General features: G+C 43.3%; 2 protein-coding genes and 1 long non-coding RNA gene across 4 annotated transcripts in view; 1 reads left to right on the top strand and 2 right to left on the bottom strand.

Annotated features, from left to right (window-relative positions):
* Positions 1-443: 443 nt before the first annotated feature.
* Positions 444-12,078, bottom strand: BBS12 (Bardet-Biedl syndrome 12). 2 transcript variants are annotated; one of them, XR_010429892.1, is made up of 3 exons: positions 11,895-12,078; positions 8,279-10,555; positions 444-7,706 (listed from the first exon to the last, which is right to left on the bottom strand). XR_010429892.1 is itself a non-coding variant. In XM_064651472.1 (2 exons), exon 2 carries the CDS (start codon positions 10,537-10,539, stop codon positions 8,407-8,409), a length of 2,133 nt encoding a protein of 710 aa, XP_064507542.1. In that variant the 5' UTR covers positions 10,540-10,555; positions 11,895-12,078; the 3' UTR covers positions 444-8,406. The 2 variants fall into 2 exon arrangements, 1 of the variants encoding a protein (XP_064507542.1); XM_064651472.1 differs by having other exon boundaries at positions 444-10,555.
* LOC135412695 (uncharacterized) lies at positions 11,914-17,142 on the top strand. The gene is made up of 5 exons (XM_064651479.1): positions 11,914-12,144; positions 13,773-13,928; positions 15,169-15,297; positions 15,388-15,525; positions 15,762-17,142. Exons 1-5 carry the CDS (start codon positions 11,929-11,931, stop codon positions 15,849-15,851), a joined length of 729 nt encoding a protein of 242 aa, XP_064507549.1. The 5' UTR covers positions 11,914-11,928; the 3' UTR covers positions 15,852-17,142.
* The window catches only part of LOC135412697 (uncharacterized), a 33,150-nt gene continuing 17,768 nt past the window's right edge, over positions 12,288-27,669 (bottom strand). Inside the window, exons 2-4 of the long non-coding RNA XR_010429893.1 lie at positions 17,796-17,910; positions 13,393-13,533; positions 12,288-12,506 (exon numbers count right to left, since the gene is read on the bottom strand). This is a non-coding gene — a long non-coding RNA (uncharacterized LOC135412697). The remainder of the gene's footprint in view (positions 12,507-13,392; positions 13,534-17,795; positions 17,911-27,669) is intronic.

The raw sequence follows: 27,669 nt of genomic DNA, 5'->3' as shown, positions 1-27,669 counted from the left end.
TGTGGGTCCCACGGGTCAGAGACAGACATGGAGCCTGGCAGTTGATTTATATGCTGATTATCAATGGCACGGTACAGAGTATTTTGCAGAGTGAGGTCCCTTACTGGGCCAGATCCTGCAAGGCTGCTCTGGGGGATGGAGCCATCCCAGTGGGCTGACAACCATCCTGGGGACCACAACCCACCCATGGGAGAAACTCAGCATGACACTGACTAGCAGGAGAAGATGTGCTGTACAGCACATACATGTCCCAGAGGATAAGGGGCATTTTAAACAAGGCTGGATCAGTTCAGTTAGAAAAAGATTTAGACCCAGTGGAATCCCCGAGATGTCGAGCCAGGTAACCCTCAACAGGTGGTTTTAATGCTGGTTTTAAAGAGTGGATATTTCAAAAAGACCGTTTTCCATCCAATATCACAAAAGGGAAATAAGCAAGACCAAAATAATGTCTCACAGATTTTATTTTATTTATGAATCAACTAGTCTAAAGGAAATACTACCGTCTTTGACTAGGAGCGTGGAAGAGTTCAAGGATACAGTATGTATTTTTAAAGAAAAACCTAATACACATGTTTGGAAAGGAAAAGGACAAGACTTAAGCTCCTGGCAGTATTTGCAGACATCCACAGACATTTTGAATAGAGGTATTCTTCTGGGGGCTTTCACCTTGTCTGAAGGTTTTGTACTTGTTCCAGGTCTTGCACTGTTTATTACATTTTAGAAAGTCAAGTTATTCTTTCCTACTGCACTGCAAACTAGAACATTACTCTTGCTAATTTTGGGGACTCAAGAGCAAACAGAGCAGAGGAAGAGCCAGACACAGATGAAAGCACAATTCGAAAAAAGCAATTTAAGTTTCCACTTCAAAAAAAAAAAACCACAACGAAAACAACCCCAACAAAACCAAACTGAACAAGTAAGGATTTTCCTCAAACCTGTAGCAGCAAAGTCTGTTCATTTTTTGCTTGCAGTATTAAAACCACTCCTGTCAAATATGCCTGAGCCAGCTCTGCATCACATCAGTGATACAGGAAACATGACAAGGGGCAACTTCTAATGCCTTTTTCAGACCAAGGCAAATAGACAGAGATCCAACACTGGAGATTAATATTAAAGCCACAAATAAAGAGATCACATGTAAAGTAAATGATTACAGATTATGGGGAATTCTTTCAGAGAGATGTTAAAAAGAATTAGTGAAACTCAAAACCCCCACACATATACTGAGGTCTTGTTTCATTTCCAAGGTATTTAAAAGGATGACATTCATTCCATCCTGCCAGCTCCTATGTGGAGGAAGTGTTCTGCTCTACTGAGTTTGCACTGTATGTTCTATGACTACTCATAGCTCTGCCTGGCACATTATAACTACTGTGGTTTAATCTTCACCCTATATTCCAAAAAAGAACTACTGTGTTCACTGTCAAAGTTTACTATTACTCTCCAAGAACTACCCTGTTCTAGATATTATCCTTATGGAGTCCAGGCTTGTGGGAATTCTGTACCAAGCAATGCAGAAGGATTTTTGACAAATTCCAACAGCTTTGTCAGGTTTGCAAATCAAAGAAATGTCTTTCAAGGTGAAGAAGCCAAATCTTAAGTGACATCAAATGTTCACTCATTCATTGCTATAATAATTCTGACCTCTGATTGTTATCCAAGGCCTCATTTTGTCACATACTATATGAACAGAGTGAAGAGTTTCTTCTCTAAAGAGTTTGCAGTTTTAAAAATTAGAAACAGGCTAGATAGGACTGTTTTCAAAGCTGATCATTCTCCCTAATTGCCATTTCCTGCAGGAGACATCCTCTAACCTAGAGATGATGGGCTCTTAATCCTCATCAAATTCTTCAGTGTAAAGCACAGCTCAACCTACTGCATCTCTGAAGGAAGTGTTTTCCATCTTATCATTAACCAATTGTTACTGCTATTTGAGCTTATTAGAGGTTCATCTGAGAAAGAGTGGCAGCAGTCCTCAATTTTACATTTCTTGCCACTAAGAAAGGATCAGAAATTCACCCTTTAGCAGGATTCAGAAGAGGGTGGAAGGATGATCATGGTTTTGCAATAATCTGTTTCTTAGGGACCAACTCCCCAAAGCCACAGAAACTCCACTGATGTTTTTAATGAAAAAAGGGATTGGTTCCTGTATTAATTCATAACCAAAGTATGATTTCCCCTTCCCCTTCGGTCTCCTGAGAACAACATATCAGCAAAATAACATCTTGCCACACATGCGCAGCAGCAAAAGCATCTGTGAATTCTCACTGAAGAACTGAATGTGTGGTAGTGGCTCATAGCAACACATAAACCAGAACAAAAACAGCTTGACTGGCCTTTTAAAAGAAAATCCAGTTCATAACAAACCCTATTTGAGCTTGTTATCTGAGATGGACACGAGTGTTTGAGGGAGGGCAGGGAATGGAACATCCTATCTGTACAATGGCCCCTCTCACCGTGGCCAGGCGGTAAATGCCAAGTGTCATGTTGTAGGGCAGTCTGCAGTCCTGTTTTACAGGTGAGCAAACACAGCTAATTCAAACAGCACCCCTCGGCCCAGACAAGTCACAGACTTTTAAACTAGCTCCTGTATTTTTGGAAGACCTTTCTTCAGCAGTTTAATAAGTCTGTTTAATAATGAGACTCAAACAAACAAGAGACACTGGATTTCCTCCAGCTTCTTCTGGCCTTGAAAAGCCTCTCTTCTTCCACAGTTTCACTGGTGTTATGAATGGTCGTGAGCGGAATCTGGGAGGCTGGAGGGTTCTTCCTCAAGTTCTGTTGGAAAACAGTCCTGACCATCCACCACTGGAGCTGAGATTTGAGAGTCATTCCCATACTACCCACAGTAACCCACCCCATGTATAGCAATTACTGACCGGACATTTGGCAGTTCTGTAGAGCCTATCTACAGCACTGCTCTTGTATTTGGGATGTCAAACAGAATAACTGCATAGGCAGGCTCACACACAAAACCATTTTTCAAGTTAACTGCCCGGTACTTCAGATAAACAAAGATACATTTGGGCTTCCTTTCCAGTAAAGCTCTCTTATTGCCAATTATATCAGAGTTTCCTGGCCTCTGGCAGCACTCAGCTAAACAGCTCCAGAAAGCAAGTACCCCTGAACCAGGATTTGGATGACACAATTGGGATGGTTATTTAAACAGTGTTTACATAAACTGAGAGATGAAGAGAGTGAGATGTGAAGTTCTGAACACTAACTGTCCCTTTACCTTGAGCAAGTCATACTCAGGGAACTGGAATAATGTCACATAGGAGGACTTTGCCAGTTAATTAAACTGATCTAATCAATATATTAGTATTGCTGCAGGGGTACTAGTCTAATTTTCATCACTGTAGGGAATCAAAGACATTATACTGATATGGAATTTTGCACATGGAATTTTGTTCACTTCCCCTAAAACAGTACGTGCATGGTATAGCCGGATCTTTGAGCTGGAGCCCACAGACAGAACTGCAAATGCAGGGAGCAGCAAGTGGAATACAGGAATTAATACCCAAAACAAGGCAAAATTCCTTTCAGTTTACTGGAGGGATTGCTGTTCTTCAAAAAAAATTAGGATTTACTAATAATAGACAGGTATTCCTCTGGAGTTCTTCTGGTTCTCCAGTATGAACAAACAGGGGGGCTCTGTTGTTTGTTTTTGTTTTAAGTTTAGTCAGTAAAAGCAGTGACTCAGATCACACCTTGGGAACAAATAAGTTCACCAACCCTGTTATTTTTAGTCACCTCTCCAAATCTGCAATGCTGGTTAAATATTTGGTCTCACAACACAGCAGACAAAAGTTGTGAACAACACTAACCCCCATCCTACTGACTTGAGCTGGAATAAAAGACAGTCAGGGGCCGGTCTTCCCATTACTTCTAAATAAAAACTGCATGCTATCTTTACTGCTCTTGCATTAATGAAAAAATAATCCTATTGTTTGGAGTAGCACTGGGTCCCCAAGGAAAGAATTCCTTTTCATCTAAACAGTTCTTTGTTTTGAATCTCTGCTAGGCAGGGAAACAAAATACAGGCCTCGGTTTCCCCCCCCCCTTCCCAGGAGCTCTTTCACCATCTGTGCATGATCCTGGCCCAGCCCTTCTTCCCACCCCTCTGAAAAGCACTCAAGGATTCCTCCCAAACATGGCTCACCATGGGAACACATGGCTGCTGGGGATGGTGCTGGGGAGCCCAGGCTTGGATTAAATGTGACAAAAAGCCACTCCCCAAGGATCATCAGGGGCTTGATGTAGGAGGAGAAGTTGGGGAATTATTATTTCCCTCCACTCAGGGAAGCATTTCTGTCCCAAACCATCCCTGTCCCTACAAAGTTTTCAGGAACATAATGCAACGAACTGAATCCCAGCACTCACAGCAAAGCATCACTGAAATGCAGCTCAAGACACCACTAGGGGTGTTTTTCAAATACCTAAAGAAATGGACATTACCAGCAGACTCAACGGGTAGGAAGTCAAAGTAGAGAAATGTGTTCTTTTCTTCCTTCCACCATTCAGTATCAAACCCAGTCTCTAGTTTGTGCACGTACCTGAGCTGTTCTCTCCCTTCAACTGTGCTGAAAGCATCCCTGTGGACATTAGTTCTTGGAGTAGCATTATCTACAAAGAAAAAGCACTTTAAGACTGCAGATCTACTCGTGGTTAACACACCACCTTGAAAGAAAAAGATCTTGGTCCTGCACCTTTGCAATAAATGGTTAATTAACGCAGCAATGCTGGTGGAAAGTGGCAGAATTTAGTCCAATTTTTTGACTTTTCCAAATTAGGTCATACAAACCATGCTCTAACTGTGCTGGTGTGGAATTGTCTCAAAAGGATTGCTGATCTATGGAGAGAGAGGAATAAAACTGGAATATATTCCCTCTGTCTTAAAGTGCTATGAGTAAGTGACACTTCTACAAGTGGCTGTGAAAAAAGAGCTGTAGGAACAGCAGCATGGATGGTCACATTCACAGAATCATAGAATCGTGGAATCCTTAAGGTTGGAAAAGGCCTTTCTGGAAGCTACCAAAGCTAAAAATCCAGCTTAACTCCCCAGGGAAAGAATTAACACAAAGAAGTCGCAGAAGGGACAAAGCAAACATATCACCGTGCCACACTTCTGAACACAGTCACAACCTGGTCCTTCCAAAAGTAAAGAATACCCCGTGAAGCCTGTGGTTCTGATTAAAAAAACAAACCACACTTACAGCTGGTCAGTACTAGATCCCCGTTTTACAGCAGCTGTAGAAAAACAACAATTTAAGACTCCCTGTCAGTTTGCCTTATACAAATTGTAAGGCTTGTAGTGAGTCTCTGTTACTCCCAGAAATGCCTGCAGTGCACAGCAGTCCAGGTTCCAGAAACAGCGAGCCCCTCCTTGAAGGAGCAGCTCAGTGACATTTGAGTATGGCACTGCTATGTAGCAGGGCATTCTAGAGTTTAAACACAAAAAAGATTAAAAAAAAAACCCCACATAAAAATACATTTAATTCACTTGATACTTGGTAGAGTTGTTTCAACTCCTCTAGATGTCCTGCCTGAGTTGGTTATGGGAAGCCAACCTGCTTTTCATGGAAGAAGGTCTTGGTGCTGTAAGAATGATCTTTTGCTGATGATGTAACTGATGGGATGACTCAGGTCTGCCAGTTGTCCTTCGGAGCAGAGCTGAAAATCTCTTGTCACTCCGTAACTTTTCTCCTAGATTAGATTCCCCTCTCCGCCCCTCTTCCCACTAAGAAAAAGGAAAATGTTCTCCCAGCCTCTCCAGCAGCTCTGGCCTGGGATATCAGCAGGAGGTCAGTACAAATAAACTGTCTTGACTCTCCCAACTCTCTCGTGAGTTCAAGTTTTCTCCTCCAGCCCTCCCTGCTCCATAACTACGTTAACCTTCCCAGCCCCCAGTCTCCCCCAGTCATTCCTTTGTCTACCTGGGGACCACTGTCTCCTACATTTCCTAGCTCACAATTTTCAGTATACTTGAAGTAGGCAAACTATCAGGTGCCTCTTGACAACCACTGATCACCAGGCTATCAGTCCTTATAAAGCCAGGATATGAAGGTAGGCTGTGCCCCCTAGGCTGGCCCAGGTTGGGACAAGGGTCTTATTGCCATGATTAAGCCCTCCACCACATTTCAGGAAATCCTCAAGGAGCAGAGACCTAAAAAATTGGCCTTATAAAGAGAAAATGTCATCAGCCATAAATAGGAGGAGTGAGCTGGAAATGATGACACTGGGATGCAAGGGAGAAACAAGGCACCTGATTAGGACTTGGTTTCAGCAGGGGGTGAGATGCTGCCAATGCCTTGGGACGATCCTTTCCCTGAAATCTCTGCCATTTCCCAATTTCCCAAGCACATCACATGTAAAAGTTCAGCCCTGCCATCACATCACGCTCTACACAAACAGCCTTTGTGCACAGAGGAGGAGCCTCTGCCTGGCAGAAGCCGAAATCGCCCGTGGCAGATGTTGAAATCATTCCCGGCGCCGAGCGCCACGGCAGACACGCACAGGATCTCCTTCCATGTTGCAAAGAGGTTTAAGAGATTTGAGGCTGGGGAACTATACTGTACTAGTATATTGTACTCCAAACTGCAGAAGAGGATGCCTTGAGGAGAAATAATTTTAAGTAACCCGGGATACAATATCTAGCCAGTTTATAAAATTTTCCATTTCGTGGGCCTGTAGATAAGCAAGTGTTAATTAATCAAAATATCATGTCTGACAGCTTTTTAGAAAACCCCTTGTCCTGGTTTCGGCATCACGGCATTTAAATATATCATTATGTGCTTTTTACAAGCCTGATTGGAAAAATTACATCATGTTGGACTTTCTCAACACTTGGTGCGTCAGCTCTCAGTGTCTAAGAGCCCCATAAATAGATGTTTGGACCACCTCAATACAATTCATGTCTGCAGTTTTTCCACAACACACTTAACTCTATTATTCAAATAAAGTGCAAGTGGATCTTTTCTTGGGAACTGGGGTTATGCAATTCTCAGTACGGGAGGTTCAAAAAAAAACCCAGTATAAAGCCAAACATGAGCTGCAAACCCTTGCAGAGCACAGAGTCTGTTCATATTTATTTATATGCTGTGTTTCCACTTCATTCTCACTTAACAGCCACTAGCTCCTTTTGCCTCTTTTGATCTACCAGACTCTTTCCCTCTCGTGTCTCAGTACACCAAGCAGTTAAACATCAATGTGCCAACTGATTAATAATGAAAATGTAATTGCAGGCTGATCAAAACTTCCATATAACTAGACCCCTATGCTGCTAGGAAATACTGTTCCAAATTAAAATTATAGACCCCTACAGTACTGATGAGATTTTCCCCAAATCCACTGAATTCTGGAGTTTGATAGAAAACCAAAAGATTTGCTGTTTCAGGTCAAAGATATAACACTACTTTAATGTACATACTCATCTCTCTATATATTTAAACCTTATTTGAGGGTGAATTTCATCATCTGTATGCCAGCCATCAGCAGTTTAATGAGAAAGTTCCTGAAAGCAAGAATACACTTTAACATCACCATTTCCATTTGTTTTCTGTTCTGTTTTCACCAGAACTGAGACATTTCACTTTAAGCATGATTCAGAATGCCAAGTTCAGAAAAAAAAAAATCTCCATAGTTACACACCTCTTTCTTTCAATGAAGTGCCAGTTCTTCAGGGCTCTGCTTCCAAATTATAAGTGCTGTAACACAGTAAAAATGCCTTGCCTCAATCATGATAGACCTGTTTACGGTTTTTAGCCAACACCTAAAACACAGATCATTTTCCTCTCTACAAAGATAACTGAAAGACCCCAAGGAAACAACCTAAAAATCCAGTTCGTGATGCAAAATTGAAAATTTTGTGCAGATACACCCAGTCTGTAATACCAAAAGGAAGGATTCAGCATGAATTTGTCAAATCCAGAGAAATTCCAAAGGGTATATATTGGAAAATAAGAGATATATGGACCATAGAAATATACAAAAATAGAATCTATTAATATGATCTCTTAGTGTAAAATGTAACACTCAAGTTTAACTCTTATGCTTGCAATGTACAGAAATTAAGAACAAGGTATTAATTCATAATTAATTGCATTATATATATTCTTTAATTTAACACAAGCACACCAATGTCATGTAAGAAGTCCCTACCTTTCTTTAGAAGACACTAGGAGACATCTATACAGACAATATTAGTAGGCTGGAGTTAGAGGTAAACTCATAACTGATTTTTGTTATTTAATTCCCATTTCTAGAAATAAGAAATTACCTTGTGACTGTCTCTCATTCTGATTTCTGCTGTTACGCTCCAAAGTCATAATCACATCTCAGTGTTTGCTTTATAAATTATGTAAGTTGAACCTGGACTTGCCCTGCTGACTCAGGGACTGCGAAGTCCTATAAGAACATAAATTCACTTGACACAGGCGAGTTCAACAGCTCATTCCTTTTGGGGCCCGTGATAATTTCGGCATCAGTCTGAAGCACGAGCAGCACCAAGTCCAGGGCTCTCCTCCACACCTCTGTCTTGGCTGCAACGTTATCGTAAACCTTTAAACCCTCGCCATGGTCAGCAAAGGGACCAGAGCCACTCCCAAGCACATCACCTCTTCTAAACAATTCCAGTATATATGCTGAGGGAGAGCCACAATCCACTGCTTTCTTGAGGTGATGATCCACTAATGCACGCGCTTCCAACTCCGACGGAGCCTTCGCCATGTTACACAGGACCACGGAAAGGTACCTCTTCCAGCCACTTGCTAGTGCTTGGAGCACAAGGGATTTATACTCTGCCACAGGTGTGGCCAGCCAAGGACTGGGAAACTCTTTCCCAGCCTTTGCTGGTCGCACAGGCTGCTCTGTGAGCACCTGGATGTGGCTGAGGCACAAGAGCTCCACTGCACCACCCCCAGGAAAAACCTTCCCATCTTTTAAAGCGTGGTGGAGTCGATACACTGAAGTCCAGAACTGGTCCTCAAGGAGCTGCACCTTGGAAGCCACAGCAGTGGTGAGCACGGCCGTGAGCAGGGGGATGCCTCGCACGTCGATCCGGACCGGCACAAGCTCACCCAGATCCATCGCACGCCCATCACTGGCCTCCCACAGCTCCGCCTGGGCCCCGTTCCCAGCACAGGAAGGGTTCAGCTGGCTCAGGTATGTCACTGGCTGGGCACCAGTGACCTCCCCAAAGGCACACAACACATCCCGAGGCACAGGACCTATTACCAGTATCCTGCTTGCGGTGCATCTGTCCAGTAAGTTTTTGCACACGCTTCCTTTGACCAAAACTAGGTTTACTTCAAAGCTCACGAGAATATCTAACATTCTGCTTAGCCATGTGTCTCCTGCTCTGCCTCCCTCTAGGTTAGGATGCTCCAATATGGTCCTTACATTATGTGGTCTGTTAAAACCTAAGTGACGATACTGCTCCGTTAGGTCACCATCCACCAGCAGGATCCGGAGGGATTTGTCTTTAAAGTGTTTGATGACTTTGGCTTGTTCTGGTGACACTAATGTGACAAAGCCCTGGGAGACACAGGAATAGCTTTCAGGCAGGCCCAGCAAAGAGCATGTCACAATCTCTGTGATATTAAGCTGGGAAGAGCCCCTGCACTCTGCTCTCTCTTGCTGATACTCAACAATGCTCTGGAGCAGTTTCACACCGGTCTGATTTCCATGACTCAGAGCCATTGCCAGGTGTCCTAAATCAGAGCATTCACATGGATCTGCTGATGGTTTCAAAAGGTATTCCTGAAAATTACCTTGTTGACCTGAAAAATGGCTTTTTCCTAAAGTGCTGAAGTGTCTGCTGTGGGTTAACTTCTGTTTGATACAGCTGGATGCGATAACACCACTTCCAGGAATCACAGATGAACTTCTGTCACCCTCTGGTTTGACAAGAGAAGCTGATGAACCAAAGCCAACCAAGGGTGAAACCAGGCCCTTGTTAAAATGACAATCATCTCCTTGATGGGAACAACAACTTATTGAAATTACTTCTGGTTCAGAAATGCATTTCTGAAAATACAGCAAACCCTGAGGATTTAGAAGACTGTCACATCCAACTTGGCAAGCTTTGCATTCAAAAGCGTTTGGCCTAACTCTGCTAGAACACAGCTCTTTCTTTACATCATGTATTGATATTTGGAGACACTGGACTCTCTCACAGCAAGAGTTCAACCCCTCAGACATCACAGACACTATTGCTGAAACAGGAACATTCTGCTGAAGGCACTCCACCACGGCACTGCTCCACGCACCAACGAGGAACAACAGGGTACTCATCCCAGTCTTAAACTCCTTGTTCTGTGCCTGAATGGTTTCATTAAGAAGCTGTCCAGCAGCACTAGTCAAATCCAAACTTTCAATCAGTCTAACAGCAGAACAAATCAATGTGCTTTGGTTGGTGCTTTCATCCACAATGAATTTATGAGATTTCATTGGCCCCAGAAATGCTCTTCCAGTCGATGCCAAGGATGAGAGTTGCTGGAGTCCAATATGTCTCCTTGCATTCACATCCCTGAAAGCCATGGGCAGTGGGCAGCATCTGTGGACAGAACACAAACTTACTGACCCAACCTCCCAGCAAGCCAGAGCACAGATCCCCAAAAGAGTAATTTAGCAGTCTAACCCTGAACACAGCTCTGCTCTGTATAAAGCAATTCTTTATCCCGTGCACTTATTATGAGACGTCAATGCATACAATTGCTGAAATGGTGTGTTGCTAAAATGCCATTGAATCGTTTCTGGCCTTCTTCCCATAGTTTCTTCAACTTGAAGCATTGCAGACTGTATAGAACTACCATGTCCCTCCTGACCTGTTATCTGGAATTTCAGTTATTTGCCTTACTTAGGGCAAAAGTTCATTAGAGCAGAATGGGCAAATTACGTGCAAAGCACAAGTGCTCTGTACAGATTCTTCTTGGTACCAATAGTTGTACCTTTTGAAGGCTTAATCTTCAAAATCTGGAAAACTAAACTTAATCTGTTTCCAATTCTATCTAGTCTATTTAGCACACATTAATACTTTATGCATGCATGAAAAGCAATGCCACTTGTAAATACCTCATAAACTGCCAAGGTTTTAATTTTTTGATCTACTACTCATTTTAAACACACTAAAAATAAATCTTCTTTTCCTTGAAATCTCTTCCATACCACAGTCCTGGATTAAACTAAAACTTCCTTTTTGAATTACAAAGTATACACACCAAGAATTGAGAACCCTGAGCCCTATACCTTTTATGCTCAGCTTCAAATCACAGAATGGTTTAGGTTGGAAGGAACCTTGAAGATCATCCCCTTCCAAACCCCCCTGCCATGGGCGGGGACACCTTCCACTAGGCCAGGTTGCTCAGCGCTCCATCCAACCTGGCCTTGGACAATTCCAGTGATATGGCATCCACAGCTTCTATGGACAACCTGTGCCAGGGCCTCACCACCCTCGAAGTAAAGAATTTTTCCCTAATATCTAATTTTTTCCCAATATCTAAACTATCCTAAGCCTACTCTCTTTCAGTTTGAACCCATTCCCCCTTGTCCTGTCTTGTAAGCAGTCTTGCCCCATCTTTCCCGTAAGTCCCCTTCAGGTACTGGAATTTATTCATCATATCATTTATTCCATCTCCCTAAAGGCCCCTTGGCGCAGCTAGTCCAAAATCCAAAAAGCTCATGTTTCCATCCCACTCAGCGAAAGTCCATCTGAACACTATCTCCTAATCTTCACAGGGAGAGGAAGCGCTTCCCGGATCGCCGGAGGGGGGGAAGCAGCTCGGAGCGGACGCAGCGGGCACCCCGGAACTGCCGTGGCGGCGGCCCGGCCGCTTCCTGCGGTGCGGAGGGCCGGCCCGGTGGCTCGGCGGCGGGTGCGGGTGCGGGTGTCTCACCGGTGTGTGCGCGCTTCCCGGCGCTTCCCAGGACATGCGAGTTGCCTGGACACGGCGGCCGCTGCTCCGCGGGCGGGCCCCGCGGCGCTCTCAACTGTCAATCACGGGCACGGCGCGGCGCCATTGGTCCGTGCTGGGCGGGGGGGCGGGTCCCGCGGCGCGTCCGGCTCGCCCATTGGCCGATCGGCTGGCGCGTGTCCGTTGCGGTGCGTCCCGCCCGGTCCCGTCCCGGATGGTTCCCACCTGGATGGTGAGCGCGTCCTTCCCTTCCTTCCTTTCGTTCCCTTCCTTCCCTTCCTTCCCCCGCGGGCTCCTCTTCCCACCGCCGACTCCCCCCGAGTCCCTCCGCCTCCCCGCCAACCTGCAAACCCCTCTCAAGGTCCCACTCCCACCCAGGCCGCCGTTGCCGCCTGGTTACCTCCGCCCCCCCCAGCTTTGTCACCATGGAAAACGCTCCCGAAAAAACACCGGGATTCGCAAAATGCGGCACTTGCGCTCAGCAAGCCGGGGGGAACGTGCCTGGTTCGTCTCGGCACGGCTCGCTGAGCTCCTCCGCTTCGTGCTGTCGCGGTGGCAGGTGGGGATGGCACCGGCCAGGCCGGGAGCGGGAACCTGGGAGGGATTTGTACAGCTCAGACTCGGAATAAAGGGAACGATAAGGCTCTATAGTCAGGAAAAAGATCTCTCGTGGGATTTTGCCAGAGCGGCATATAAAGGGTAAAAATCTGATGTTCGTGTCGATAGCAGGGAAAAGCCAGACGAACTGCTTTGTAATCCAACCTGGGAGGGACAAATCGTGTTAAAAAAAAAAAAAAATGAAATTTCACGGTTAACTACAAGAAAATGGGATCTTCTGTGTTACACATTGAGAATTTAAGAGAGTGATCCCAGCCAGAAAAATGGTACCAATTCAGCTGAGATAAGAAAGTGGTTAGCAGTAGCTAGGTAACAAATTCCTTGCTTGGTGTTTATTTACTTTTATGAAGCCCAACCAATTGAAGCTGGGGATGGGAGGGACTGCCTTTCCTTCCACCAGTCTGTGCAGATTCAAGACTGAAGGACTAAAATTTGTCTGCTGGTGATTTAAAAATGAAACTGGACTTGAGGAAAACATCTTTCTAGCTCCGTAGATGGGAGGGACCCGCAGACCTGTACTGTGCAGTTCACACTTAGAGGCAGGAAAGGTCTCAGAATTATCCTGGATAATGATGTACCAGCTCAGCACAAGCAGATTAGTGCTCCTTAAGGGACAGATTTCGTGTTGATCTCACTACTCCCAGAACACGTTGTTACCTGGCTCCACAGCACAGCTCCCTCCTACTCGGGGGACAGGGAGCCTGGAGCTGCACAGCTCCCTTTACACTTTGCTCCCTCAGAGCAGGTGCTCTGGGACATCCCCATCTCAGGGCTGGCTTGGAGGAGTGGCTGAATTTGTGTGCCATTCACAGTGGAGACCCTGTGCAACCACCTTTTTAAGCTGTGAGGATGATGGAGTCACATTTTCCAGGTGAAACCACTACTGACACATCCAGGCCACCGCAGGAGGTACAGAGGGTCCTAAGTCTCCTCAGTGGGGTGTTCATTCTCAGTCTGCCTGCCTGTTCTTCTGGCTTTACTCCTTCAATCTTCAGAACTCCTTCTGTTTAAAACAAAAAACGTGAAGCTCAAATGCACATTTCCCAGGAACAAAGTCTTTGCTTGTATTCTTTTTAGAATAACCAAAGAAATGAGCATAGAGACCCCAGTGTCTACCACTTGCAGCAAGGAATGTCTCTCACTTCTGCTACGGTTTTACTTTTGTTATTTATAATTTAATGTATTTTGAATTCTCCCTGGAATGGGCTATTTCTTATCTGCTGTCTCCCTTACTTTCTGAAGGCATCCAACTATAGAAAACCTGGCTTAGCTACAGCCCAGCGGAAGAAAAGTGGCTTGAAGCCTGAACTTACAGAAGAGCAAAAGCAGGAGATCCGAGAAGCTTTTGACTTGTTTGACACCGATGGATCTGGGAGCATCGACATCAAAGAACTGAAGGTTTTCAAACTTTTTTTTTTTCCCTTCTGTGAAAATATCTTTGATCTTAAAACTGTAGCTGCTTTTTCTGTTTGTCCAGCCCTACTTTAAAATACTTTGGGAGTATGAACAAGAGTAGTGGCTTGCTGTCATGACTGAATTTGGGGTGTATTACGTGGTACCCTGCATATAATGCTTCAGAGCAGACAGGCTTCTCTAATATGTGAATATTTAGGTCTGATAACTTGGAACTATCTCAGCATTAGAGGAACTAAACAGTTCCTGTGTTTAGGTACATGCAGTACACATTTCAGTTTTCATAACTGAGATGGTTGTTTCTGGGAAATGGACTTTTGTTGTTCTGGGATGAATGCCAGAATATTGTATATTTTCTTCACCTCGGAACTAAACACACATTTTGCACACATTCAGGAAGGTTACAACCACATTTGCATATATGTAATCAAAAAATCACCTGCTTTTAAATTTAAAAAAGAGCAAAAGAGGGATCTGAGTTTCATTTCAGTAGCAATTCAGGTAGTGTGTGTGCACTTGCATACACCCAGTAGTACAAGGGGGAGGATTATTCTCAGTTCTCTCCCTGTGTTTTTATGTGTCTTATCCTTTTCTGTGTGAACCTTTTAATTATCTCCTTGACCTTGATTTCTCACATACACAGACTCTGCCTCAATTTCTGCACGAGTTACCTAAGCCTGTGGCTTAGCTCAGGATTTACTTGGACGTACTTGGTTAAGGACAGCGTGTTTCCTGAATGCAGATGATACATGTTAAAGTACAGTTCTTAAAAGAGACTGACTTGTTTTAGCATCAACCATTTAATGCTGTTTTCTTTTTCAAAATAAATTCAAAATAGTAGATATTTTACAATAGAAAGTGTTGCCCTCTAAAATAAACAAAAAGGAACTTTTTCAAGTTGTCCCATTGCAAAGAACTGGTCAGAAAACACATGTTTCTGATGAATTGACACTTTCCATTAGAAAAGTGTTCAGCAGGAAAATTTCTGCCTAATGTTAATTAACTATGGATTTCCACCAGACCGTGTAGGAAGAACATAATCTTCAGAATATCAAGCCTACACTATTTCTGTTTGGAAAGATGAAAGAATCTGGTCAGAGATACCAAGGTGTTTTCATTGCAGTGAATTGCTACTACATTTTTGGACAAGGAAATGAAACAAGCTTTACCTCAGCTGCTTACAACATAATTTTGGTGGCCTTCTAACAATTGGTTTTTGGTGCAGGTTGCAATGAGGGCTTTGGGCTTTGAGCCAAAGAAGGAAGAGATTAAGAAAATGATAGCAGACATTGACAAGGAAGGAAGTGGCACCATCGACTTTGAAGACTTTTTGGCCATGATGACACAAAAAATGGTAGGAATTCTTAGTAGAAATTCTCGTGACAGCATAAGCAGCTTGAAGTCAGGAGTTTTCTAATTAACATGTGTTTTACTCTTGTTTTAGAGCGAAAAGGATTCACAGGAAGAAATCTTGAAAGCCTTCAGATTATTTGATGATGATGGGACAGGAAAAATTTCATTCAAAAACTTGAAAAGGGTTGCCAAGGAGCTGGGAGAAAATCTAACAGATGAAGAACTTCAGGTAAATTCTGATTTACCAGAGCTTGCCTAACAGGCACAGACCTATCCTGCAGCTCCTAAGGACTGGGTGGAAATTTATGCCTATACAAAAAGGTTTGAGAGGTCAGAAATATGAAGGGCCAGTCAAACACAGTTAGGTTTTCACATGAAGTGCTTCTGATTGATTGTTGTTTTAATGAGTGGATTATCTTGTGTTTTGAGTCCAGTGCTTGATCAAATGTCCAATGTGTTTTGTAGGAAATGATCGATGAAGCTGATCGAGATGGAGATGGAGAAGTAAGTGAGCAAGAATTCTTGAGAATCATGAAGAAAACTAGCTTATATTAATATTTGTTGCCTTGCTACACAGCTGTTCCAAAAGATAACCTGGAAAAGACTTAAAAACTGGGCTTGTGTCTCCTGCATATTTTCTGTCATATAAAGTCAGGAAGGACGGATTTTTTTTTTTTTTTGTTCATTATTTTTTCAACAAAGTTAATTGGGGAAGAGGGGGCTGCAGTATTCAGTATTGTTAAAATGAGATACTGCAGAAGTGAAAAGGAAGGATGGACTGAACCTGCAAGGCAGGGTCCCTTTCTCTCCCCCACAACAACTTCCCCAGTTGCCATTTTGGACAAAATACGGTGTGTTTTACTATTTCACTAAAAGACTTCTCACTTAAGATGCAAAGATTCCCACTGCTGCTGGGAAAGACCACTTGGACTTTCCTAAGGCTACAGATTAAAGGGACAAGCACAGTATTTTTTTTTATTCCTTTTGAGGCTTTTAGGTTATCTTTTGGTATTTGTCTCCTTTTGTTTATTTCCGTGAGAGACTCTAAAGTGAATGGCAAATCTGTCTGTATTTCTGTATGAAGTACTGTTTTCTCATAGCAAGTTAGTTTTGGACTTAATGGGAAGCAAATGTAGCTAACCAGCCTTGGTTCTTCATTTGGAGCTGTGTGCCATCCATAGATGTTCTTCTGTTTATCTGATCACCCAAAACCTGAATGAAACTTGAATGTAACGTGCTTGGGTCACCAAAGTTTATTGTATAACCAGGCAACATGTTGTGCCATTGTTCTTACTCCCCAGACATTAGAGCTGCCATTACTTCAGAATTTTAGGTACCTAAAAAGTTCAGTTCTGTGGTGCACTAGAGTACATTTTGTCCTTGGCTGTTAACAGTTAAGTTGAAAGGAGGACTCACAGCTGAAGTGAAAAAACAGCTCACCGTGGATATCTGTGGAACACTGAATGTATTTAGATCCATGCAGTCCAAATTCATTTCACACATCACAGGTTTGGGTTTGGTTTTTTTAGGAGCACCTTCCTTTTCTTGAGTATTTCTTGCACATACTGTCAATCTGGGACTTACTGGAGAGCCACATTGCCTTCTGTGTTATGGGGACAGAGGGGACACAACCTGACATCCAATTATGTGGCTCTGCAGGAGGGTTTATCCCTGGGTCCTGATTAGACGATCTGTTTTAAAACTTTGAAAGCCTGCAAAATTCCAGAGACCTGAGAAGTTCCCTATTAGCATAGTCCGTGGCAGTTGATGTGATCTGTAGTATTGTAAGTGGTTTAAAATGTCTTAACTTTGTATAAGTGTGAAATAAAACTGTTTTGCAAGTTAAGGACTTTGTGTGCTAATTCTGAATTTCTCAAAAATTATTTTAAAGTGTTAAATGGTTCACTAAGTGCATTTTCACTTACTTTCCTTTATTTTTTCTAAGAGAGGAATTCTTACGTGCAATAGTCTGTCACGTAATTCCTCTTCCACCTTGCTGATTAAAAGTTTCTAGTACTAACCACGTACCTTCAGAAAGGGAAATTTGAAGTTCTAGTTGATTGTGGGGAATCCCAGAGCCTATAAAGAGTGATTGCACTTTTTTTCATGCTGCCACAGGAAGAGATTGATGACTGTGGTTTACCTATGATGCGTGTCGCTTCTCTCTTCCTGTTCTTATCCCATTACCTGACCTCGGAAAGTAGGAAAAAGCCACACAATCATACCTGCCATGTATACTACAAATGGGGAAAAGTTATTTCTGGTTTGCCCCTTAATCTCTTAAGTCTGGAATGTCAAGCAGTGGCTAAATTAGCACAAAACCTGCAAGTGTTTAACAGAACAAGTGTCTCCTGGTGCTTTAGTTTGCACAGTAGTGAGGGATATCTTGTCCCCTCTTCAGCCTGGGCAGCTGTGAGGGCCAGGGGAGGCAGATGGCTGTGAACCTCATCCTTTGCATCCCTTTTTCCCTTCATGCTGACCTGGAGAGCAGGTTCTTACCTGGCATTTGCAGATTCCCCTTGGATGGCTGTAATGTGGGCATCCAGCTGAGATCCTCCCTCTGCAACATCAGCGAAGCCTGGTTTTCAGTCTGAGTGTTCATTCGAGTCAGAGACTGCACAAAAAGGAAAGTGGAACTGCAGTTTGTGTTTGGCAAGCACCTAAATATCAAAGCACTGTTAAGGGCAAGAGCTGCTTAGGAGATAATATTGCAAATTACTTCCAGTGAAATATGTTTTTAAATGAAAAGGTACTGGGCTTTTAATAAAATACAAAAGAGTTCAAGAAGGAAAAAATTGTTTGCAAGTTATATTCCAAAGTATGCCAATTGCATGGCAATTTTATTTCCACCATGCAACTTCTAAGTTCTTTATCATCTCTCAGGCCCACAGTACAGTCCCACAATCCTGTCAGCCCCACTCGAAGGCAAATCTTCAATTGGCCTTAGGAAAAAAAGGCCCAAGGAACTGCCAAGGAGTGCTGTGCTCTCACTTCATTAGGTGTGAGTTTGTTTTCAGAGCAATAAGCAGGATCAGCTTCTAACATTGCAGAGGAATAACGGCTTCTTTTCACCAATCTTGGCATTTAAAAGAGGATGGGGTAAAGCAATAGAACAAACATTTGTGTGCTTTCACATGCCAAGAGTCTTACTAACAGAGCCCAAATAGTTCCATAAACTGATGAGGCATTTAATATTAAAATATTTAAATTGGTCACTTAGAGTTTTGAAGAATAACTCACATCCTGCAAACTGCCTCGTGAAGTCACACCACACATTTAAAATGGAAACCTCCTCACTGAGTTAAACAAATCAAATATTGCCACACTACAACTGCTTTTAAACACCCCTGCATAGCATAAGTGGATTTTGAGAAAGACTTGGGCAGCAGAAAGTGCTCTGGGCCAGAACTCACCAATGTCACACTTGACACATGGAAATGTCACATATCTCCATATAAATAAGGACTGACAGATCTGAGAGCAGTGGCAGCCTCGCTAGAGGGCATCCAGTTACTAAAGTGTGAGGTGAGTGATGCTCTGATGCTTATTTCCCTCCTCTGTGGCTTTCAGTGACGATAGAAAACACACTCATAAACACTATCCAGGCAGGGCTTGAAATATGTGGTTGGACACAGAATTATTTTCTCAGAAAAAAAGAAAACAAGGCTTCTCACACAACCCATGTGCAAAATGCTGTAATTATTAGTTGGTTGTTCAAAGCTAAACCCCCAAACCACACTTTCTGAAACTCCCACTCTGTATTAATAATTAGAGGCACACTCCCAGGAGAGCAGAGAGCTCTACTCGCTTTTCACACAGTCCCCCCGAGTGCTCTGACCACTCTGTCGAGTTATTTTCTCCCTTTGGGAATACTGCTATCAAATGGAACCACTTCCAGCAGGGAGACAGAGCCAGACTCGCTGCAGGATGCTTGTGGGATGTGGGAAAGCTGGAATCATGGCCTTGCTTCAAGTCAAGAGGAACTAGGATTCGAGAATTAGAGTCTTGTCCCCAAGGTGAGTGTGCTGACCTTTAGGAGACTGCTCTGGGATGTGGCATAACTCCAGTGGCCTTGTGGGGACCTAAAGCTATAGCTCTTGACCTCTTTGGAGTCCTTACTGCCACTAATTACTAAACTTGAAATAGCTCAAGTAATTTTGGGGGTTTTTTTGCTTGTCTGAATTAGATTTCACACAGCAATTAAGAACAAAGCAAGGCTGTCAAACCTGAGCTGCAAAGGTGAAAAATTCTGGCCACAGCCTTAACATTTTCACATACATTTATTACTCCCCTCATGTTGTATGCATGTGCACACACACACATACTGTATATGCCTGTGCAAATCTTGCAGTCCTATCATTCTTAAGAGTTTCACATACTTTTGACATGTAAAAAGTACAAATTTGAGTTTGGAAGCTTCACTTGGAAAGAGAGGGGATTTGCTCCAACATTTTAGTCACAAATAGGATAGGCTTTGTGTACTGTAGGGTTATCATGGTGCAGAAATCTAATCCTTATTTCCTTGGAGTGAAAATCCCACTGGGCCAGCAAGGGCTGTGGGAAGTGGCATGGGAACTACTTGTGCCTGGTTCGGGGTCTGCAACAAATTGGTGCAGTCTCAGTGAGATTGCCTTTGCTCTCAAGGCCAATTTATGTCCTTTGAAAGCTTCTAACTGGTTCGAGTAGTGACAGAAGTTTCACTATAAAAAGAATCCCCCCAACATTAAACAAAGCAATAAAAATAGGTTTCCATAGGAAGCAAATGCAACAGCTTAACCTAAACCATTTCCAGCATTTTTTTGAACCACTTGCTACCCAAAAATATAGCTTAGTGCAAACAAACAAACCCAGCATAATTTACACATCCACACAATTGTCTGAAATTCCTTCCTAGTGTAGCTCCTTCTCCACCTGCCTCTGCTCAATGTCCTCAATATAGAGAAAACAGATAAATGCCTTCCTGTAAATTTTTTCAGACCTCCAAAGGAGAAGCACCATGACAGCTCTAAACATCAAGGAAAAACTGACTGCATAAACTGCAGATCTGATTTAGAAACACTACTAGAAGGTACCTCAGTAAAAGAACATAACATTTTACCAGCTTTTAAAAAAGTGGTATTAGATCATCTCAGTTTTAAGTCTGTATTCCCCGTTTCCTCTTTAAAGAGCTTATGCCATGACTGACCAAAGGACCCCACAGAAACACTGTTTCCACACATTTTCTGAGTGTTTTGTTTAAAATCAGTCCATGCACTGTAGTCATTGTGAGGTTGAAGATAATTGGTGCAGAATAGCTCCTTTTGGAAAGGACATACATTTAACAAAGGTTATGAAAAAATCCATGTCAGTGAAGAGTGAAAAATCCATGTAGAGCAGAAAACAGGCAAAAGAGGTGTTAAAACTATAATTATTTTCTCTAAGCAGAAAATTACTATAGTCGAGATTAGTATTTGGTAAACATGTCCCTTACATGGCTCTTTTTCAGCTTCCTCCTTAATATTAGGAACCAATAACGTATTCAACAAAATGGCTGACAGGTTTAAATATTATTTCTGTTCCTGATGCAAAATACATAAATATTTTTTTGTTGAATCCTCATAAACTGGGCCACTATGTGGGTGAAGTAAATGCTTAGCATTCTTCTGCAGAAAACAAATGTATTATTGCTTACAGGTTTTAAAATAGCAATATTACAAATCCAAGAGAAAATAAGATTTGAAAATGCTTATGTATCAAAATTAAAGGAGCTTTACCCAAAAATGAAACTTCTTTTAGAAGGGGAGTGGGAAGAAACAAGTATTTTTATTCTTCCTAGTTCCAAAACAAGATGCAACAGTTGTATTAAACAGGATATTATTTATTACGCGGGGATTTTTGTGGAGAGATTCAGAATCCTCCTGCCTATCAAATGCCATGCAATGCTCTGACTCACCAAGTCAAGGCTGAGAATGGTGCAATCCTGACCACCTCCTGCTAAGGGCTCAGCATCATCTATTCCCATTGCCCTCAGCTTAGCACTTCTGCAAAAACTGGGCCTTAAACAATGAAGGCTTTAGGTTTGGGCTTCCTATTTCCTGCGGTGGATCTGTGTAGGTGGCCTTGTTACCAGAAATCCATACTCCTACACAGCAACTTCTGACTGTGTTTCTGTAGAAATGACTATGATGAAAGGAATGAAGTATTTTTAAAATAAAAATCATGTGTTTGTTTCTCCAAACCAGTTGGGGTATCTCCTGCTGGCGGGATTAATTTCTTCACCTCTTGTGTGGCAAAATTAAGAGTGGGGTGGAAAACAAAAGGATTACGGTGTTCAAGGGCACCGTGGCTTGGGCTGCTGGGCACAGAGAGAGGGGAGAGCCTGTCTGTACTGTCCCCTGCACATCACCAGCAGCTGAGTCACTGGCCCAGCCTGCGGAGCTTCTTTGCTGCTGCATTTCGCAGCCAGGAAAATCCCACATCCTCCCAGTGGGTGTAGGAAACGCAGCTACAGCCTCTGGATGCGTCGCCACGAAAAACAAAGGGGAGGTTGTGGCGCAGGCGATGTCTGTGGGCTCAGGGCCATGTCCCAGGACCTTGCTGACAGCATCCCAGGGCACAGGGAGCTGTGAGCAGAGCCCAGGGCCAGCACTGCCTGCCCACAGCCCCGCTGCTTTGCCAGCCTCAATGCTCCAAGGTGTGTGCCCAGCGCTACCTCCCCACATGGGGATCTGCCAGAGCCACCAGGAAATGGCCTCTCCCATCCCACCTCATTCTGTCTCTGCTCTTTGGCTCTTTGGGGATGTCACACCTCGCCCTCACTGGTCTTCCCCAGCCCAGAAGGACGTTTGACTTAAGCACAAGGGACTTACTCAAGTCTCGACTCTTGCCACGCTGCTGGGCCAACACAGCCCTGGTGGCTCCGGAGGTGCTGCTCTCACCTCCCACCCATCCGGGCTCACTCCCAGCCGTGTTCCATGATTGCAGAGGTGGGTGCAACCAGCCAAGGCAGCTTCAGTCTCTGAACTTGCCAGTACCAGTTGAATACCGCCAAAGCTGCTTGACAGATGATGGCTGTCAACGCATATAGCTGGGAAAGCAACTGAAGTCTTTGCTCACAGATCCAAATTGTTTCCTTCCGTGAGTTCCCTGCGGCACTTGCCCAGCTCATGTTGAGGGTGGTGTTATTCTGAGAAGACCACAAGCATCCTGGGTCAGGCAGCCAGTGCCTGGCTCTCCGGTCTAAAGTGGAGTATTGCTCTTGGGAAAGGAAACACAGGGACAGACTGGCATGGGCTTGCCCGGCTGTCTGGGCAATTGCTCCAGACAAAAGCGCTTTTGAGAAGCTGCTCCCGTAAAAGTTGACAAGAAGAGACCTGAGATCCCTAAACGCTGAGGTGGGACTGGGAGAGGTTGTCTTAGGAAAGCAACCAAACAGCCTCAGTCAGTCCTATGCAGCACAAACCTTCCCACCCCAAGTCTCCAATGGCGTATAAGCAACTTGGATCAGAACTTGTCATCGGTGTCCCAGCCAATCCCACAACCCTCATGCAATCCTTCTTCCTTAGTGCCGTGCTTCCTTGGAGGCTTTAGCCTTTAGCAAACCTGCTGCCCCTGTGCCTCCAGCAGCGTCCTCCCACTCTGTTTAGCCACCTGAACTTCTCCTAGGAAGTTTAAGAAGCAAGACCATTCAGACAATAAAGGGGAGAAAAATTCTCCTGACATCCATTTCCTATCACATTTGTTGCGTGCTCATGTTGACCAAGACAGGAAAGGACAGAGAGGAGAAAATAGGTACATGTCAAGGGAAAAACAAACCAGCCTTTCCTAACTCTGTCTTGGCATGGATTCATTCACTACACCAAGTGCTTTTGGCCCAGCCTGATGGGCAGAATGTAGTCTGCCTTTGTAATCTCTGCCAAAGGGAGAAGAAACAAGGCCCCACAAATATTTTACCATGACTGGTCATCACCTGCAGTTTAACACTGCTGTTCAACACCAACGTTCTCTTCCAAGGAGGTGTCAGAGGGGTTGGCTCCACCATCGGCCTGGCTCGGGGAAGAGCTGGTTACACCACAGGTTCCCCTTTGACTGGGTTCAGCGTGTCCCTTATCACACAAACTATTTCATAGTGACAGTTTACAGATACATCATGGCCATATGAGACATTTCTTAATATCTACAGCTGCATTCTTAGAGTGAATTTCCTTCTACATGTTGGGGTTAGCATGAATTCATACCAAGGAATCGCATGTGAGCTGCTGGTTCATTGTCCAGGAGTTCAAAAGTTTAAGGCGGTTTTTGAACACCACCTGCAAATCTCAAGGTGGCAGGTGACATATAAAATAATTTGGTTTTAAGAGTGAAGCACTGATTCAAACTGAATCTAGGTACTGAATGGAAAACAGAGCCTAGGACAGTAATTTTTTGTGGCACTGTTGCCATCCTGAAACTTTTGCAGTTCAAAAGGTGACATAAGTCTGACAAAAATGAAATCATTTCACACTTATTTCAGCAGTTTCCATTGAGAAATTGGCTTGTTCAAGGCACCATCTCTTTAAAAACATGACATTAGCTTCAGTAGATTTTACTTGATAACATTCACTGAGTTCCTAGCAATTACCACTATTATTATTTGCATACAAGTTGTTTTAGGGACTATCCAAGCAGAACAGTAACAGTCCCATGCCCTAGAAAGCTTTCAACCTCAGCCGAAACAGATAATAAATAAGATGGTGTTGGCCAGAAATCCAAGGACTGTAAACATCCTTCTGACAGTCACTTCTTAGAAAAGCCATCTGAAGATGACTGAAATTGGGAGCCTTTGGAAATACCAAAAAAAAAGTGCACTCTGAAATAGGTAACAAGAGGGTGGCAAAGCCTTGGAGCATAGGTCAAGGAGAGGTGGAAGGGAATGTGCTAACAACAAGTGGGAGATGATCACAAGGCTGGACTTGGATGAACAGGCATGTAATACAGCAAAGGTATCACAGAAACTATTTAAGCAGAGAGGTAGTCTTGGCAAATTGGCTTTTCAGTAGCAGGCAAGGACTATGAGAAAGCCAAGAAGAATCCTGCAATAACAGAGACAAGAAGAAAGTTTAACACTGTGAATAAAATCTTTACGTTACTGAACACGCGCATCCAAATTTAAGCATTATCTGGACACAGAACAGTCCTCAACAAAGATGATGCCCAAGTTGCAAGTCTGAGTGAGAAGCAAGACACTGGGCATTAATAAATATCAAGTAAAATCAGCTCTGAGTTGTCTGTGGGTGCCTAATCCATGCTGCAAATTGGCCTTTGCGTTTAGCAGTAGGGAGCTGTCAGCAATCACAGTGCTGCCACTAACACAACACACCACACTTGTGACAACTGTAAAATCCTTTTCTAAGTCTGACACCAAGGGCATGAGTCTCCTCCTCTGCCTTGGGAAGTCCAAGCAGTCTCCAGGAGGGAGCTGGTGAGAAGTGTGGACAGCAGGAATGGCAAGTTCTGCTTACCCTCAGCCTGACTCCCACTGATGTTTTTCCAGATTTCTTTTAAAGGTTAAAACCTGAATTCTAAAGGAGATTTGAATGAATTTCCACCTTTAGCTGAAGGATAACACAACAGGGGATCTATTTCAAGTCACGAACAACAGGCATACACCAGAAAGCAACAGAGGAAGTTCCTCCAAGGCTTAGAGTAAAAGCTCTGTATCCAAATCCCTGCCAACAGGCAGCTTGGCACAAGGTATAAACCATCCAATTTCAGTCAATCTCTTACAATAATGTTCAGAACATAGAAGCTCTTAACAATTTCTTCTTCAGCAAACTAGACAAGGTGTGTTAATTACAGAGTCACAGAATGGTTTGGATTGGAAGGGACTTTACAGACCATCTCGTTCCACCCCTCCTGCCGTGGGCAGGACACCTTCCACCAGACCAGGTTGCTCAGAGCCCCATCCAACCTGGCCTTGAACATCTCCAGGGATGGGGAGTCCACAGCTTCTCTGGGCAACCCGTTGCAGTCCCTCACCACCGTTATAATAAAGGATTTCTTCCTAATTTCTAATCTAAACCTGCCCTCCCTCAATTTAAGACCATTCCCCCTTGTCCTATCACTTCATGTCCTTGTGAAAAGTCCCTCTCCAGCCTTCTCATAGCCCCTTTGTAGTGGAATTTTCATTACAGTATGAATATCATAGTGCTAAAACAAGGCATATCACACCCTCTTATGACTGTTTGGCCTTCTAGTTTTTCTAGTTGTTCTCAATGCTTTTTTAATGAACATTTGCTGATATTTAATGGCTGATAAAACGATGACTTGTAAAACTGTTTATGAATGACCTATTTATTTACATCACATCATAGCACTTGCTGTCAAATGCAACTTCCAGAGCATGACAGAGAACACAATAGATGAGGAAAACCAGGATCCTGTTGGTACTACACAACTTGCACAACTTAGTCACAGGTGGCTGCTTGTTTTATGTGGCTGTGGAAATGCCTCTGAGGGCTTACTTTTGGCAGATACTGATCTCCCTTACCTTAACCAAAAGATTTTAAGTGGTTCAGAAATGCTTTTGTAAATAGAAACCCTGTGAAACAGTTCCAAGCACCTCCTCTTTGTCCCTATCTCTGAATACTGAGATTTGCCTTGGTACAAAAGCACAGGAAGATGGAGGAAAACAGAGGTGAGTAGTGAGAGACTAATGCAGAAAATAAGTTTTCAAGAAGAGCAGGCCATGCATGTGTACAACACAACTCTGCCTGTGGCTCTGCTGTGAATGAGGTTAGACAGCTTGGAGAGAAAATCCAGATACAGAGCAAAACAATTTCAACATGAGCAAAACCTGTCTGCTTCTTCAGAGACATTTCTGTAGCAATGCTGGGTGATGTATCTGGAGGTTTTGTTTTTGCAGTGGATGAAATGCACAATTTTGTTTCTACCTTCAAAGAGGACAACTCTTGTTTCAGAGCTCACAGACCTAGGAGAACTCTAAGGTCAGCACAATGTCTCAAGTGTTACTTTAGCCAGTTCAAAGGATTCAAAAATAAAATCTGTAAGACTCAGACAGGAATGGCAAAATGTGAAAAATATAATTAAAAATGGGGGAGAGCTGGGAGTTTTTGAGATTTTGGAACTGACCCTGAGAAGAGCAAGGGTGAAAAACCATAGGATTTCAACAATATACCTCCCACTTGGATTATGCCATGATTTAATGCTGTAAGGTTTATGTAAGTGAATACCATTTCACTTTTGGAACAAAATTGCAGTCTCTAGCAAATCTCTCTCTGAATCCAGAAGAGGCATGATTAATTACTATCCTGTCTTCAAACATAACTCTCTGGAGGTGCATAAAATTGTCAGGGAAAGGCAGCACACTTGCAAAGCCCAACTTTCATAATTACGAAGTGCAGCAGCAATAAGCAGTTGTTCAACCTTAATCCAGCCTGTTGCTGACTTCCATTATCAGCCTTTAATTACATGACTTTGCAGATTTCCCCACAGGATTCTTGCTATTCAAAGGAAAAGCACCCAATTTATTGATCTTTCTCATTGTTTGCATTACTTTGTAAACCAGGTAAATCCAGCATATGTTCTTGTAAAAAATCCACACTTTTTTGTGTGGTGTACTGATCCAAATCTCCTTGTTAGAGGAGATTGGTGGAGCTTGATCAAATCAGGGGCAGGATTAACTGCTGGGGTAATGAGGGGTAGGTGGAGGACACAGTTTATTTCAGGTTTGGTAACCGAGGAAGCAGCTGAAAACCTCATACCGTCAAACCCACAGATACCCCCTATCTGTGAAGCCAAAAAATTAACACTGTACTGCCTTATGCTCACACATAGCTAAAATAAAAATTAAAAATTCCCTTCCTTCCCGCTCTTTTCAGGGAGTCTGACTCATGATTTGCAGACTTTTGGGGCCTTGCAAAGGCCCTTTTCTCACAGTGACAGCATCCTCAGGTGCTTTGAGCAATTCCACTGTCAGCCTCTAGAAAGGTATTTTGGCAGCAGCACCAGCAAGATGCTCAGGGTTTGTCACCTGGCTGCGTTTGAGGAAGGTGTTTTTGGGACACTGGTGCAGGTGACACCTTCCTTCTTCTGCAAAGAAACATGACAGCTTTGTTCCAGAGGTGAGAACTTTTAAGAGACTCTCACTGAAAGTGCTTTAACAATTGAAATATATTTTTCTCTTATTCTCAGAAATTGATTAATTATTGGAAGTGAAGATTAATAACAGTGATAATCACTCTGCTGCCTGACAGAAAAACGTGCACCAGTGTGAGCTGCAAACAAAGTGCTGGCTGCAATTCAACCAGAGCAACACACCCAAAAAACTCTTCTACCCCTCAAAAGCAAACCCCTTACTTTTTTTGTTCAGAATAATTCACTACAAAGCAGGCAT

The sequence above is a fragment of the Pseudopipra pipra genome, chromosome 4, assembly GCF_036250125.1.
Source record: "Pseudopipra pipra isolate bDixPip1 chromosome 4, bDixPip1.hap1, whole genome shotgun sequence".
Taxonomy (NCBI): Eukaryota; Metazoa; Chordata; class Aves; order Passeriformes; family Pipridae; genus Pseudopipra; species Pseudopipra pipra.
Note: the sequence above shows the minus strand (reverse complement) of the source record. Positions and strands in the feature narration are given on the sequence as shown.